Source organism: Pagrus major, chromosome 22, assembly GCF_040436345.1.
Source record: "Pagrus major chromosome 22, Pma_NU_1.0".
NCBI lineage: Eukaryota > Metazoa > Chordata > Actinopteri > Spariformes > Sparidae > Pagrus > Pagrus major.
In genome coordinates, this window is record NC_133236.1 from 4,963,953 (window position 1) to 4,981,144 (window position 17,192).

The following is a 17,192-nucleotide window of genomic DNA, read 5'->3' on the forward strand; positions in this document are numbered from 1 at the left end:
AGAGATAGCATCAGAGGTAGTATCAGAGATAGCATCAGAGGTAGTTGAGAGGTAGTATGAGAGGTAGTATCAGAGGTAGCATCAGAGGTAGTATGAGAGATAGCATCAGAGATAGTATCAGAGATAGCATCAGAGATAGTATCAGAGATAGCATCAGAGGTAGTTGAGAGGTAGTATGAGAGGTAGTATCAGAGGTAGCATCAGAGGTAGTATCAGAGATAGTATCAGAGATAGCATCAGAGATAGTATCAGAGATAGCATCAGAGGTAGTTGAGAGGTAGTATGAGAGATAGTATCAGAGGTAGCATCAGAGGTAGTATGAGAGGTAGCATCAGAGGTAGTATCAGAGATAGCATCAGAGATAGTATCAGAGATAGTATCAGAGGTAGTATCAGACATAGCATCAGAGATAGTATCAGAGATAGCATCAGAGATAGTATCAGAGGAAGTATGAGAGGTAGCATCAGAGGTAGTAAGAGAGGTAGTATCAGAGGTAGCATCAGAGGTAGTATGAGAGGTAGCATCAGAGGTAGTATCAGAGGTAGTATCAGAGATAGCATCAGAGATAGCATCAGAGATAATATCAGAGATAGCATCAGAGATAGTATCAGAGATAGCATCAGAGATAGCATCAGAGGTAGCATCAGAGGTAGTATCAGAGATAGCATCAGAGGTAGCATCAGAGGTAGTATCAGAGGTAGTATGAGAGGTAGCATCAGAGGTAGTATGAGAGGTAGTATCAGAGGTAGCATCAGAGGTAGTATGAGAGGTAGCATGAGAGGTAGCATCAGAGGTAGTATGAGAGGTAGCATCAGAGGTAGTATCAGAGGTAGCATCAGAGGTAGTATGAGAGGTAGCATCAGAGGTAGTATGAGAGGTAGTATCAGAGGTAGCATCAGAGGTAGTATGAGAGGTAGCATCAGAGGTAGTATCAGAGATAGCATCAGAGATAGTATCAGAGATAGCATCAGAGATAGTATCAGAGGAAGTATGAGAGGTAGCATCAGAGGTAGTAAGAGAGGTAGTATCAGAGGTAGCATCAGAGGTAGTATGAGAGGTAGCATCAGAGGTAGTATCAGAGGTAGTATCAGAGATAGCATCAGAGATAGCATCAGAGATAGTATCAGAGATAGCATCAGAGATAGCATCAGAGATAGCATCAGAGGTAGTTGAGAGGTAGTATGAGAGGTAGTATCAGAGGTAGCATCAGAGGTAGTATCAGAGATAGTATCAGAGATAGCATCAGAGATAGTATCAGAGATAGCATCAGAGGTAGTTGAGAGGTAGTATGAGAGATAGTATCAGAGATAGTATCAGAGATAGCATCAGAGGTAGCATCAGAGGTAGTATCAGAGGTAGCATCAGAGGTAGTATGAGAGGTAGCATCAGAGGTAGTATCAGAGGTAGTATCAGAGGTAGCATCAGAGGTAGTATGAGAGGTAGCATCAGAGGTAGTATGAGAGGTAGCATCAGAGGTAGCATCAGAGGTAGTATGAGAGGTTGCATCAGAGGTAGCATCAGAGGTAGTATGAGAGGTAGCATCAGAGGTAGTATGAGAGGTAATATGAGAGGTAGCATCAGAGGTAGCACCAGAGGTAGTATGAGAGGTAGTATCAGTAACGTAGTAACTAGTTGTGTCTTTGACAACTTATGTGAGGAAAAAAATACTGCAGTTATACGTGGAGAAGTGTCCGTCCTCCTGTCTGTCCTACCGACTCTTCGTCACATTTCTGCCCAAGTGTTTATCTCCTTCACTATTGTGTTGTTGTAGTTACTGTCTCATGGTGACGGTCAGCCCTCCCGACCAAGACTTCAGTGATCTTTCCCCCAGAAAACAGCCTCCCTCCCCGCGAGTGTTTACTGATGGCGATTATGTAATTATGTAATTTAGAGCGAAAAACGTACCTCACTTTCCAGGATGTATGGTGGGTCAGGATCTCAATCACAACACATTACATATATATATATATATATATATATATATATATGGTGCGTCTTTATGCCGGAGCTGCTTGGTTCTGTGTGAACAAACAACAGGGGAGAATTGGTGAACCGCCGCTGTGGCGATAATGCGGCGACTCTGTGTGAAAAGGGTTACTATAGCTTGCGAATAGGGCTGTAGAGTGGATAGGAATAATTGTGGAACAGGGTTGTAAAGTAGGGGGGACAATGGCCCTTTGAACCCTCTATTGCCGGCGTCCATGGGTTGCCCCAGTTTGCCGTTGTTCCAGATCTGAAACTCGATTCTCAATTATTTATGCAAATCAGAAGGTGTTCTCACTGTGTGGCATTAAACCAGATGCTGCTGAAGAAACACTGTTTCCATCCATCATTCCCATCAGCCTTAGCATTTCATGCTAATTAGCAAAACATGCTAACACATTAAACTAAGATGGCGAACATGATAAACAGTATACCTGTCTATTGTTGTCTATGTAAGCCATATGTTTGTGTGCAGACAGGACTTTTGTTAGGATCACCTAAATAAGTTCAAGTTGATTACAAAACAATATCCAGATGAGTTAAAGTGTAACTCTCGCCAAAATGCAACCTAGGCTTTTTTTGTGAATGTACACGAGTCAAACCTTCATGTAAAAGCATAATTATGGCGAAAAAGCCACTTTTAAGATTTACCGTATTTTTGTTTTCGGGTCAAAATCATTTTCAATTGCGTTCTAGGGGCAGCTTTACGGTAGCATCAAAATCGCTATTTTCAAAACACTAAGAAGACTCGACACAACATGAAACTTTGCTCGTAGTATCAGCAGGGTCTCTACACATGAACACGAGCATTGAGAACATACATTGTTTGTGTACACAGAGTTTACTAAAAAGAAGGTTTTTGAACAACTCACGCTAGCAGTAGCTTGTTCCGCTCCCCACCGTCCTGCCAGTCGAGAAGCATCGATCCCCGAGTGCGGCGTAACATGTAGGAGAGTAAAGGCGGAAAGCTCCTAAAGCTTAGTTCCATATAAATGCACGGATAATTCGTTGTTTTGTCGTTAGTGAAAAACAACTAATTATTCAAAAACCTTCTTTTTAGTAAACTCACAACCCAGTTTCATGTTGTGTCGAGTCTTCTTAGTGTTTTAGAAATAGCGATTTTGATGCTACCGTAAAGCTGCCCCTAAAACGCAATTGAAAATGATTTTGACCCGAAAACGAAAGTACGGTAAATCTTAAAAGTGGCTTTTTCGTCGTAATTATGCTTTTACACAAAGGTTTGACTGGGGTACATTCACAAAAAAGCCTAGGTTGCATTTTGGCGAGAGTTTCACTTTTAAGTTAAAATAAGATCAGACAACAGACCAGAGCAAAAACATACTGACAGACACTATTATAGATACTCAAAGGTGCTTTTTACATGATAAATTAGCTGTCAGAACAGTCCTGTTTGTTAGTGTGAGAGAGCATGTCAGTCAAGACTCTCAGAGCCTCTCCCTGTGAGTTGCTGAACTGGTTTGAAGACCCAAAGGTATTAACAAAGCTTTAGTTACTCTTCACGTGTCACGTTTGGTTCACCAAAACCATTTGTAGCATTTATATATCTCTCATTGAGTTCTCTCTGTGTTACTCAGAGACAGACAAGATCTAAGCATCTGTGCTGTTTTCTCTGCATCTCACTGTAGATGAAGTACAGTCAGGGTCATGACAGCCTGTACAACTGAATAATTCATTCAGCGGGTGGGTTTCACTGTAGATTGTTTCAGTTCTTCCTCCCTCCCGACTGAAACACCCTGCAGACATGGAGGCCTGTCTAAAGGACATGATTGATTATAGATTGTCTGTGATGGGTCAGCAAACGGCACAGTGCAAATGGGAGTGGGTGAAGCCAGTGAACCAGTTACAAAGACAGGGAAAGACGTACTGCTTGACTGCAGCACACACAGTGCGCAGCATTAGCCAGGGTGAAGTCCTCCATTATGCAGCTGTCTCTCTGCTAACTTCCATTAGGCCTTCAGCTGCTCTGTCAGCCAGCGGCTCACTGATAAATGAAAGGACAACAACAGAAGTTTCCATGCTGTACCTTTGAAGCTTGTGCAATGGATTCAACTCATTTTAAAGTGGGACATCTAATTGCTGCAGTTCTGTGGCTAGAATAGTTAACTGTGTGTTTCACCAGAGTGCGCTCTTACACATGGTGCTCATTGATCTTGTTCATGGCTAAATGTAATGATTTTACTTTGTGTGACAGATATCCCATCCCTTACCACCAAAAGCCAATCTTCTGCTTTATCACAGCCGCACCAGGAACCTAGTGCTAGGTAGCACATAACGTTAACATAACGCTGACTACAGGGCTAACAACATCTTAGCAAAGTATGTAATAGTATAGCTGGTCAGTATAGCATATTAGCATTATTTTCTAGCATTAAGTGCAGCTAACAGGCCGTTTGGTTTTTGAGGAAAATGCAAATTCCTAAATTCCATCTGTGATACTAGATTAAAGGTTTTCAAACTTTGCTGTCTGCCACCCTGTTGAAGTATGGGAGAGCTGAAGGGGGAGCAAAGAAGGAAAGACATGAATCAAACATACTGCATGAGGTGAAAGGGACAGGTGCACTAGTCATTGTAGTTTGACCTACTGATTTAGCCGGCTTATCAACACGGGCAGCAGTCAGAGCTGCAGCAGTGAATGTGACACACAGCGCCTGGAGGCTGTTAAGCTACTTTAAAACCATTGAACCCTTTAACCACGCCTGATTGCTGCAATTTGTGTCAAAATGTACTTATTTTATGAGTAATAACTTAGTAAAATCTGACCACAGTTGTAATACACATATTCTTAGATTCAGTGTGATTTTCACTTTCTGAGTTTATCATTATATCCGGTCTGTTGTGAATGAACATCCATAAATCCACGAAGAAGTCATAGAAAAACAGATGCCTTGTTACTTTAGAACCTGCCTGAGAATCATGTTAAATCAGGTTTTCTTTAGTATCGTAGTAATCCAGTGATCATTGTCTGTACTGTCATTGCTCATAGCTCATTCAGCATAATGGTGCCAGTTTGCCAAAATGTAAACTGATAAAGGCTGAAAAGTGGAGCAGAAGTTGTAGCCATCCCTGTTCCTTTAAAATGTAGTTCTCAATATTTGTTATTGTAGTTTCATCAGTTTGATTTGTTCATTCAGGATATATTAATAAACATTTTCAGTTTTTCCAAAATCAGATAAAGAGCTAATCAGCTGACGTTGTTAAGAGGATAACACGCAGCAGGATACCAATCATCTACCATTTAAAATCACAGGATTTCATACTGTATGCACATGGCTGCTGACTCATTCAGACTGTGTAGAGTCATTAAATATTATTTCTGAGAAACACAGAGGGTTGTTTTTGTCTTAAAAATAATATTTTGCATTGAGAGGACACACACCAACAATACAGATATGTTAATATGTTTCACTTAAATCCCAGCGATACTGGCCTCAACAAGGAAACATACAGTTGATCAGTTGTTGGATATCTCATTTTAGGTATTAATTATCCTCTGTCTCTTTCTGGCTGTCTTCTGTTTATAATGGGTATCCATGCTGTGGTTGAATTAACTCACAATAGTCTCAGGAGTTTTGTATAAGAGCCTCCAAATGCTGTTTCATTACTAATCTCAATATTTTGCGTCAAAACAGGATGATTTTCGAGGGAATGGAGTTCCTTAATCTGCGTATATGTTTCTGAGAGCAGAGGACAGTGTGTGGTTGTCCACAATTGTATTTATTCTGACATTTTTTCACATCACATATTGGAAAGCAAATACAGCTGCGATTTACTGACAACCATACTGCCACTCTGACTCATTATTACATCAAAATCACATGAGCACAAATTTCGAGAAAACTATTATATAACTAACTATATATTCAATTAATGTCATACATTTTAGAATGACCCCCTTCCAAGTGTTTCACACTTCTGTGTTGTGTCTTCCAGCTGTTACGAGAACTGAAACACCCGAATGTGATTGCCCTGCAGAAAGTGTTCCTGTCCCACAGCGACAGAAAGGTTTGGCTCCTCTTCGACTATGCTGAACATGACCTTTGGGTGAGTCTTCCTACATGCAACAGCACATGTGTGCACATGATGTCACCTGATATGTTCCTGTTACAGTGCACCTATATCTCCTTCACTATAACTGGCAGCAAACTTTACAAACCTCGCTTAGGAAACTGTTTCCTGATTTCCTGATACTACTGTACCTTTAGATGATCCACTGAATTCTATGCTGTCTCATACAATTACACTGTATGTGAAATGAAATATATGATAATATGATATATGAAATATGTTGGATTTTTTTCCATTAGAAAACTGTTTTAACCACTGACATCATCTATATTCAATGCAAAAAAAAGGTATTACATTAGGAGTTAAGAGAACAGATATAAAAGATGTTGATGATCAAACAAAGATGATTTTAATTGGTCAATGGTTATTCACCCCTAACATCCCAAGACTCAACAAATGAAACCATCATTAAAGGTGCAGTGCATAAGAATTTTAGTTGAAAACATTCAAAAATTCTGAATGTGCAGAAATAACAGTTTTGATGTTATGATGTTTATACAATGTGTTGCAGAGATATCTACTGAAGTTAGCATACTAACCAGCTAGCCCTGTTCCGTCCCAGTCCAAATCTCCTGTGCTAGATATGTAAACAGCAACCACGAGCACCCAATCTGGACCACTAGCTGCATGGCTAACAGAGCTAACTAGCTAACAGCAGCAACAGTTAGCAGAAGTTATCGGTAACTCTGATGATATGCTGCCCCCTATTTCTTTTGAGACAATATGACATTGGTCAAATTAACAAACCCATGTGGATTTCCAACACTGGTATACTGTAAACACCAGCTGCCACACAATAAAACTACGATGTATATAAATCACAGCATTATAGTTTGCCTCATATACCAGGCACCTCCAAGGTGTGGAAAACAGTTTTCTTGTAATGTTGTAGCTATACTGTCAGAACTGACAAGACATGCTTCAGTCCACAAGCACAACTGAGGTGAAACCTCTCTCTGCCTCATAGCACATCATCAAGTTCCACCGCGCCTCCAAGGCCAACAAGAAGCCCATGCAGCTGCCCCGAGGGATGGTGAAGTCTCTCCTGTATCAGATTCTGGATGGGATCCATTACCTCCATGCCAACTGGGTGCTCCACAGGGATCTGGTGAGCAGCTATATTAGCTTCAGTGCTCCAGTTTCCCCTTACAGACACACACTGGCTCCAGCACACACTTCATCTTGGAGCCGTTTCCAAAGGCAACACTGTTAACGTCACAGAAACACTGTTACCCAGGAGGGGAAGTTTCTTCCAGCAAGAATTAGATTAGTTGATAAAAATGGAGACTTGGAGCTAAAAAATTACTAAAAAACACAATAACCAGGAAAACATGGGAAGGAAGGAAGGAAAACGTGGGTGTAGATAAATTCTGTTTTAATCCTTCAGTTTTAAACATAGAATTGTCTCGATGTGTTACATGCAAATTAAAGACCTCCCTTCAGAAAAATTTGTGACACTACAGATTGTACAGACATGGTGCTGATTGGCTGTTCAGCTACGTGAAGTAGTGCATGGGAAGAGAAATGGAAAAAGAAAGGGAAATCCTGTTGCTGTAGTATCCATGATTTCACCAGTGACCAAAATGTCGCGACAGTCAAACCACATCTCCGCAAGTTCTCTGATGTCGGTTTGGTGTATCTCTGGGCCGTTAGCTTTAGCAGCCCTCTCACTAATTAGCTCATTAGCTAGTTTGCTAATTTAGATTTTCATGTATTCTCTCCTTAATTTTATTTTTTATGTTTATGTTCTTGTTCATAGGAGGATGAACACTGTCTGTTATATTGTCATGTTGCCATTGTTCAATAAAGCATAAAAATGATAATATTAATCAAAATGTAATATAAAGCAGCTCAGATTTTCTCTCGAGCTGCTAAAGTTGGCTTCCTTCAGTTTGTGTAATAATAGTGATGGAAGGCCACAGAAATATATAGTTAGTTACTTTCTCTAAACACAGAGTTCATCAGAACTAAAAATGTTAACATTGAAGTTCATTGTGTTGTCTCACACCTTGACACTAGCTGCTAACCTCCACATTTGTTACAGTGAAGCGTTCCAAGTGGCAGTATGATGTTTGTGGCAGTGCAGGTGCTGTTATGTCTGGGTGTGGTGTGTTATTATGGCTCTGATTGTCTGGGGGTTTGATTGTAAAGCCTGAGGAGCAGAACGTCCTGCACTCTGAATGTTGTCTGACTCTCGTCTACCCTTTAACCTGGCTGCGACACACTGGCGGTTCCTGTGAGATTCTCTCCACCTCGGTTTTCCCACAGTGCTTTGGTTAGAGGGAGATTTCATTCTCTGTAGCTCAGAGTCAAACTGGAGCCACAACACAGGGCTTCTCATTGTGTCTTAAAATCTCCGTTAAGATGGCTGAATGGCAGGAATTTAATCAGAATTGTTGTGTGTTCACAGGAAACATTTGTCCATCACAGTCTTGGTTGGCTAAGCTGGTTGAAATTTAGCTCACTGACAATCAACTCATATCTGGTCAGTATTATCAATAACAGTCTGTTTGGTCACTCCTCAGCTAATGTTAATATCCCGTTGTTTCTTTTATGGTAGTTATGATAAATGATTATTATAAAAGCTGTTGCCTTACTTTGTGTAACGTTGTGTTTTCAGCAGCAGTCACTAAACATGACTTTTAAACAAGCGAACACGATGAAACAGTAAAACACAGCAGACGTTTGAAAGTACAAGGCTCAAGTAGTAGTGAAACTGGTGATGGAAAAGCAAATCAGCGTGACTTGGTTTGACTTGGCGCAGCCAAAAGTGCTGGTGGAAAAACGCCAACAGCTCTCTCTGGAGACACTAAAGGCTTTATACACCTTTTTCCACTTATGCAGTAGTACTACCTTACACTTATGTTGATGTGGTCCAGATCAGATCTGAATCAGTGTGACTTTAGGCAGCTTCTTAGAAACTTCTGTCACATGTGAGATTAATGAAAAATTGGAACAATCTTCATATCTGACTGTGTACTGTAAACACCCACGGCCCATCTGTATGTGTGGCTCTTATCTCTCCCTGCATCTGTCACTGCCTCACAAAGAACATTTGTGCCTTTGCTTGGGAGAAAGAAGTATCATTAATCAGACACATCAGATTATGTGGCAAAACTTTAATTTGATTACCACCATCGCTGCTTTGACGTCAGACAATCCGGAGAAAGGCTATTTTCAGATGGTGCTCATGAGAGAGTGAATGACTGAGATTATACAGTCTGACTGAGATGTAGCTAAGCTGTTGGTTGATTTCTCTATATACACCTCTTAGTGGATAAGTTGGGTTCAGAAGTCAGAGGGCAGAGCAGTCACACAGTTCAGGCTTCCATCTATCCATAGGGCTCTATCTACTTTGAACAGAGTCGTCCACACTTATGTAATCCCCGGCAATCCTCGGTGGTCATGTGGTGGCTGGACATCACGTTATGTAAACCTGCAGGGATCAGGGAGCGTGCTCTGTATATGACACTCAGGCTTTCTCTGGTGATTTGGAACAACCACAGGACATCTCTGCAGGCTTTAAGCTTTTTTGATTCCACTGCAGTCGCTGTGTACTGCGCCAAGAAGAGCTGTTGTTGAGCTGAAATGACTATATATATGTGCTATATATAAGCTGAAAATATGAAATGATAAGATTGTGGAATCATTTGCTTGATATGTCAGAAAACAGGGTCAATAAGAAGGTTTCTCAGTGAGGTGAATTCTTCATGGGCTACAGAGACTCATGCTATTTTTGAGGAAGCTCTTTACAATATATATATCGGAACAATTTATTTTGTAACATGAGAATAATTAGAGGAAAGTTACCTGCTAGATTTGAAGAAAAATGGCTAAATGATATGTTGTTAAAACCAAAGTTACAGACATATATTCAAATCAAGCACAAGTATGGTACTGAACCATATGTTGCAGCAAACTTGTCACAGCTGAAAACAGATTTTTGAAGTTGGCAGATTTAAAAATATCCAGGAGGACAAAGTGAATTATGTGAATTAGGAGAAGTTGAGAATGAATCACATTTTCTTCTGTATTGTCTTTATTATGATGAGTTAAGAATTCCTGCACTGAATGAAGTGTCTGTCCAACATCCAGAAGTGTTTGAGGATGATGACAGAATATTTGAATGGTTGTTTCATTTGAAGGCTATAAGTTGGTTCTTTTGTTCCTGAAACTTGGAAAAGACGTCAGGATGGTTTACTACTCTGGTTTCTGGTCTGTTTGTCATGTTTTCTGATGATGGTGTCTTGCAAGCCTGTTCGGGCTGGGCACATTATTTGTGCATGACATAATAACAAAATCAGTCATAATTGCTAATTCCCAGAATCTGACACCAGGCAGTAAGCCCAGTAAATGCTTGTGGTCAGATATGTTGTTGTCCTGTTGCAGGAGTTAATCACCTTATTAAGTTAATAAACTTATGAAAGTGTTACAGATCAAACATTTTCCAAAACAAAAAGGTATTTTTCACAGATGCTCAATATCTGTAGCACTTTGCTCTTCTCCTTACTTCAAACAAAATTAATGCTTAGAAGGGTTGTAAAATGATAAGTGCACCAACAATCATTATCTTCTCACCCTTATGCTGATGGAAAGTAGATGGGGAATTATAGAAAGTAAAAAAAAACAGCAGAACTAAAAGCCCTGACAGTCCAAATCAAACTGACCCCAACAACGTAAGCTGATGTTCACAGAGGACTTCTTAAGTATCGCTATCAGTACACGTACACACAAGTACACACTGGTTATAATGTTAGCTCCTTGTGAAGGCTAGCTAGTTTAGTCATGTTAGCCTTGTCTTAGACAAATTAGCACCAGGTAACCCCTTCGTGGTTATGTATCTAACAACAGAATACTTATGTCTGCACACACCCCACAGCTGTTGGGCGATGCTGGGCTCCCTGTAGCTGCCTTCTTTCCCCTTTTCAGGGTGCTGTAGAAATCTGACTATTGCCAGCGTTATGCTGTGCGTTGACTTTGCTGCTGCTGTATGGAGCAGCTTTCACTTTATAAATGTAGCGTCCATTGTGTTGATGACACGCTTAGTATTTTACACGCTGACCCCAAAAACTGAGCTGACTTTCACAGACGTATTGGGAGGTGACGGTAAGGTTAAGTACATACCGCTTGTAGTGTTGTGTCTTTATCAAGGCTCGAGGCTCCTTGCCAAATTTAAAAGACAGTGTCAGTAGACACTGATGCATGAATGAAATGTTTTTTTATTTCTATAAAGAAAAAGCAAAGCAAGCAAAAGGATGGTTGTCAAGTAATGTAATAGGTGTTACTGACCGTGATGGGTTTCCATTTACTGTTTACTGAAGTAGGTTCAACCAGCTTTATCTCTTTAAGGTACCTATGTTACATGCAATGATCATCTTATTTTTATGTGGATAATGAAAAATGCACTTCACTACTTTCTAGAGCCCAAGTTTACAATGTTAAGTAGCTTGTTTTGTCAAACCAACAGCGTGAAGTCCCAACAGATTCATTTAAAAGGAGGACATGAAAATGTCCCCATATGAGAAAAAGTGAGACTTCAGTGAGTCATTCTGCTTCAAATCGGAATTAAATTAACAAGTATTCAACTATCAAGGTATCAAAGTATGAAGCTAAATGTATTTTTTGTCGATTGACTAATTGCAGAATTTACACTAACAGTGTAATTGTAGGCTCGTTCTACAGATTGTATTTTACCATGTTATCCCTCTCAGTCTTCACTCTATTTAAATGGTCTCACTTATTATGTTCACACCCAGATGTTTTAGTGCACATTTTTAATTTCTAAAACCAGAAACAATATGAGTGAGTAACTGTAGGCCTCATTGTCCCTTATCCATGAAAAACATATTAGATTGTATTCAGTAATAAGGTCTTAAAAGTCTTTTTTCCTTTTCTTTTTTTACACATTTAAAGGAAAAAGACAACATTTTATAAAATAGGCTTTTGGTAAACTTGTGTAAAGAGTGTTAAGCAGAGGAAGAAGTGCCACAGTAATAAGAGGGAAGCCTCCTTACAGCAACATGAATTCTCCCACAGGAGCTGTGTGGTTGTTTTGCTCCCTGAAGGTCACACCAGTCTTATCTGTGCACCAACACTTCCGCCCCTTTATAACTATTTTCATTACAGCCGATGGAATTCTCCATTGTGACTCTGCACTGATGTATTGCAGTTAGTGCTGTTATTTTGCTGTCTCATTGCCAGGACTTCCTGCCATTGTGGCCTCAATCCTCCCCTCTACAACGGCCTGTTTTTGGTTCTTGTTGTTGGTCAGATTATCATCTTTGTGCAGGTGCTTGGCTCTTTGTCACTTCCCTCTGTGGGTGTGAGCATTAAACCAAAATACAGTTCATAGTGAGCATGTTGATGGTTTATGGAAAATCTATTCAATGCCTCTAACTGCTTTTGGAGATTATATGAAAGCTGTAAGTCTTACCATGAGCACCATACTGACATGTAGTGTGCTGTGGTCTGTTTAGCTGTGGGGGAGGAGGCTCCTGTCATTATGGCTCCAGTACTTCTGCCCTTACATAACTGTGTGTTTGTGCTGGTGTGTAGCATGCTCTGCACCATAGGTATGAGGCATGTGCTTTGCATTGCACCACAGCATAGCTCCCATCCCCCACTTGTCCTGCCACTCCTCCACTCCCTTCTCCATGGCCCACCCACCCCCACGCCCCTACAAGCGTTATGTAACAGTCTGCAGCTAGTACCAAGCCCACCGTCCTGCATGGTTAGCTGAGTCAAGATGCTGACTTAGCAGCTCTGCAGGCCAAAGCAAAAGGCATCTCACTCAGTGGAGGACTGTACCAACAGTCTCTGCCGGGAGGGGGAGCATTACTGAAGGCTGCTGCGGTAAATCCAGACCAACCTATATGCACTGTATGTACAGTGTTACTGGCTGCAATTTCACTGCAGCAATGCTGCACAGATGCTGCTGCTGCTGGGGGGGGGGGGGGGGGGGGGGTGTCACTGGATTTCCTTTAAAAAATTACAGATAGAAAACCTTGAAGTCAAATAAAGTGAAATAAAACCACTGAATGTAATATTACATTTATTATTGAAGTAGAAAAAATAAGAAAAACAGTTATTAAATGATGAACTAATATAACATCTTTGATTTGTTTTGTTTTTTTAAACATGTGCAAAGAATATCAACACTTTCACCATCAAAAAGTTTTAAAGAAATTAAAATAATCCTTCTTAAAAATATACAGTCAAAATATCTTAAAGTGGGTTTTTATTTCATAAGATCAGTGGCGCTTGATGTTTTATGCAGGACTATAGAACATCTAGATGTGACAGAACTACATTAACCCTACACAGAATAAACATGTGGCTGCAACAAAGTGAAAACTAGTGAAGATTCTTTGTTTTGGTCAAATTAAAAAGATTTATTGTTATTAATTTGATTATTGTAAACATTCTGCAACAATTATTTAAATTCATTCATGTTGCAAATTATCCTTCGGGTCTCTTATCAGGACAAATTTCAACTCAATACTCTTTAGCTCCGAGGGCCAAACTTCAAATATTTATAACTAGAAAAGTATTTGGAGTAGGTATAGACTGATTATTGGCCTCGTGGATTATCAGGGCGTGTGTTCAACATTGTTCCAATTATGAGTTTTGTCGTTTTTTTGAGTCAGATTAAATTCAGATACAAATGGGCAACTTTGTCTGCAGTCACCACTCTGTAGTCTCACTCAATGTCCCACCTACAACACTAAATGAGTGATGACACATCACAAGTAACAGCCTATCAACACTGAGTAATCTGAATCTGCAAAGTAACTAGTAACTAAAGTTATCAAAGAAATGTAGTGGAGTGGAAGTATAAAGCAGCAGAATATGAAATACTCCATGTATCTTAAAGCTGCTGTAAGTGATGTATTTTTAGTGTTAAATAGCTGTATATTCCAACAGTAATCACTGTTACAGAGTAACACAGAGTGTTTGGTCAGTAACCCATGTTTTCCTCCCCCTGCTCATTCAGTAAAAGACAAAAGACATTTTACGGTATCCTTGACAACTTTATCCAATCAGGACAGAGAAGTCCATAAAGAGGCTGTGAACACGAGAGCAGGATCTTCCTGTCAGGGGTCAATCCCTGATTTGGCGTACCGTCATAGGATTGTAAATGGTTAATGGGCCTGCATTTCTATAGCATTTTCCCAGTCTACTGACCGTCACATTCACCCATTCACACACACATTCATACCCTGATGGGAGAGGCTGCCATGCAAGGTGCTGACCTGCTAGTCAGAAGAAATTTTGGGTTCAGTATCTTGCTCAGACGTGCAACTAGACAGTGTACTAGTCAAGTCTAAGGAGCACATTCACAAAAAGACATCTGGTGAAAACTGCTAGACAGTCATTTTATTTGACATAAAACTGTATCTATACAAATTAAATAAAACTAAATAATAATAGAGTCATTCCACACCTACTCACCCAGATTTCAGAATTGTTGCCAGTTCATGTCATGGATTTTCTTGAAAAAAGTCATGTAAGAAGTTTTATTAAATTCAATGTGTTATTTACAACATTATTTTTTCTCTTTTAGCTCAGCAGCTACAGGGAAGATTTTGGATTTTTTTACATTTTAAAACAAGTTCCAGTCTACTACAGTTGTTAAGGAGAATGCTACAATTGACTTTTGCTGTGAAGCTCCAGAAATGTTTTGTGGACTATGAAACTTCACCCAACTCTTTATGAGCATAGGGTTGAGTATATATGGACTGAATTTTCATTTTTGGGTGAACTTATCCTTTAATAGTGCACAGGTAGGGGCTCATTATGTTGTTACTTGAACTAAACTAGTGGTTTTAAATGGTTCTGTCGGCTGTGACCTTTTGGCTTCAGGACAGCCTGTTGTATAAGTTTGCCTCAGGCTCCTGAACTAGCCTACATTTTGACACAAAGATGTAGATGTTTTTTTAGAAGGGGGCTGTGTCCCTAAGGATTGAGTTTAGCGGTCCTCAGTGGGATTGGGACTGTATATTTTCCCTCGGCTCCTGATCCATTTATGAAACTAACCAACTGTAACTGATTGATTTTACCGGATGAATTCAAGAGAAGGTTTAAATTTTTGGGGTGTGAAAAAACAATCTGGTGCATATTTCAGAAAAACACTAGTTCATATCTGTATTTCACCGTAACAACAGCACTATTTGACCATGTTCAATGTCACTGTACTCCATTACGTTCAGATGTGTCTTCACCTCACCAGCTCCACTCACAGTATATCTTTGTTTTTAATTAGAAACATTACCTTCCTTTCCTCAGATGTTGCATGCTTATTTTGCGTTTTGAAGAGGCACTGACACTCACTCAGATCTTTTAGTGGACAAGGAGAGCTAATAACTAACTCAAATGAATGTGTTCAGGATGGGCATATTAATTCAGCAAGGCCTGTTTAGAATTTGAAAGAGGAGCTGTTGAGCCTCAACTCCTCTGGCCTTTTAAGAGACATTTGTCTTTGTGTTTGCCGATCGTGGCGTGTCGTGTTGTGGGCGTGAATAATAGACCTCATTATTAGTGCTGTTTCTATAGCAACAAGATGTGTTTGCCAGGCAGATCTGAGTCAGCCGTGCCAGAGGGTTTACATTCGCGCAGACACCCAGGGAGAACAGACAGACTGTTTGACGACAAGCAGATTCTGCATCCTGCTCCATGAGAGGACGACTGTAAAGTTCAGAAACACGGGCCTTGTGATTAAATGTGCAGCGATCTGCCTGTTTGTTTGATCCCCCTGGGTCAGTCAGTGAATAACATCACAGTACTTGATGATATGTTGTTTGATACAGACTTCCTCATGCTGCTCACTTTTTTCCCAATAAAAACCCTAATAAAGACATTCTGTAGTGTTATAGCTGCACTAATCAATATTTTATGTTGTGGCAATGGATCAAATGTTTATTTGTAATATGAAACCTGATGCACTAAGTGGAGAACCCACTAAAAAATGATCATCCAATTGATCAGTTCCTCTCAGTGTCTGTTCAGAGTGTTTAAGCCTCTTTTAGCACATTGTTTTAAGGCCAATAAATTCAACCTAATTGCCAGGAGCAGCAGGCAGCTGTTGTCAGACAAAATGCTCTGATAAACCCAACATGTGCTGCCTGCCTAGCACCTGACAACAGACAGACAAAGTTAGTGAACTAGCAAGTGAACATAGTGAAGAATTTAGGCAGCTAAAGAGCAGGATATGTCCCTGAGGAGTTGAGGGACAAAGTTCAAAGTTCAAGTTCAAAGTCGACTTTATTGTCAAAACTGCAATATGTACAAGACATACAGAGAATTGAAATTGTGTTTCCCTCTGTCCAGACAATATAAGTGAATATGTACAGAAAAAGCAGAAAATAGAAATATAAGAATATAAAATAAAATAGAAATATAGATCTAAAAATAAAAATAAAAATAAAATATGTACAGCTAAGAGACATTCGGGAATATAAAGTCCGGAGATATAAATAGTGTGGAATAGATATGTCAGTATTGGGGTTGGATATAAATATAGATATAAATATGGCAGTTTGATATAAATATGACAGTATAAAATGGTCTAAACTGGACTATGACAATGAAGTTGTAAGCAAGTAGATTTTAAAGTGTTTTTTTGAGTTGTAAAAGTGGCTGGTGCCATTTGGGGCGGGGGGGGGGGGGGGGTCAACAATGTCCAGAGTTAGTGGGGGCAGCGGGCGGAGAAGGAAGGGGGGGCAGCGCTGGGAGGGAGTTCAGCAACCCAGGGCTAAAATAAAAGTAAATATTAGACTTACATTAGTCGGTGACTATGACACCTACTGTGGTTCCATGTCTGTTGGATGTGTAAATAGAAAAAACTATGCAAAAACTATTTAACAAGGCAATAATATGTCAATGTTGTTGTGCACTGACAAAATGGATGAATGTAGCTTTAAAGCTGCACTAATAAGTGCTTATCTATGAACATGGATCCAGTGACTATGTGTCGTGTGAAGGGGTCACACTTAATGACAAACACAAAGAGAATTTTCACAAACTCTTCAGGTTCCCTCAGCTCCACATATTTTAGCATCTTTCAGCTCATTGTTTCGGTTTCACAGCCAGCAGCTACTTTATGGTTCAGCGCTCTTATCATCTAT

At 39.9% G+C, this 17,192-nt stretch overlaps 1 protein-coding gene across 1 annotated transcript in view; it reads left to right on the forward strand.

Annotated features, from left to right (window-relative positions):
- cdk19 (cyclin dependent kinase 19) overlaps positions 1-17,192 on the forward strand; it is a 65,803-nt gene that overhangs the window by 27,987 nt on the left and 20,624 nt on the right. The window contains exons 3-4 of the mRNA XM_073492928.1: positions 5,935-6,045; positions 7,037-7,177. Of these exons, the coding sequence (XP_073349029.1) occupies positions 5,935-6,045; positions 7,037-7,177 (252 nt within the window). The remainder of the gene's footprint in view (positions 1-5,934; positions 6,046-7,036; positions 7,178-17,192) is intronic.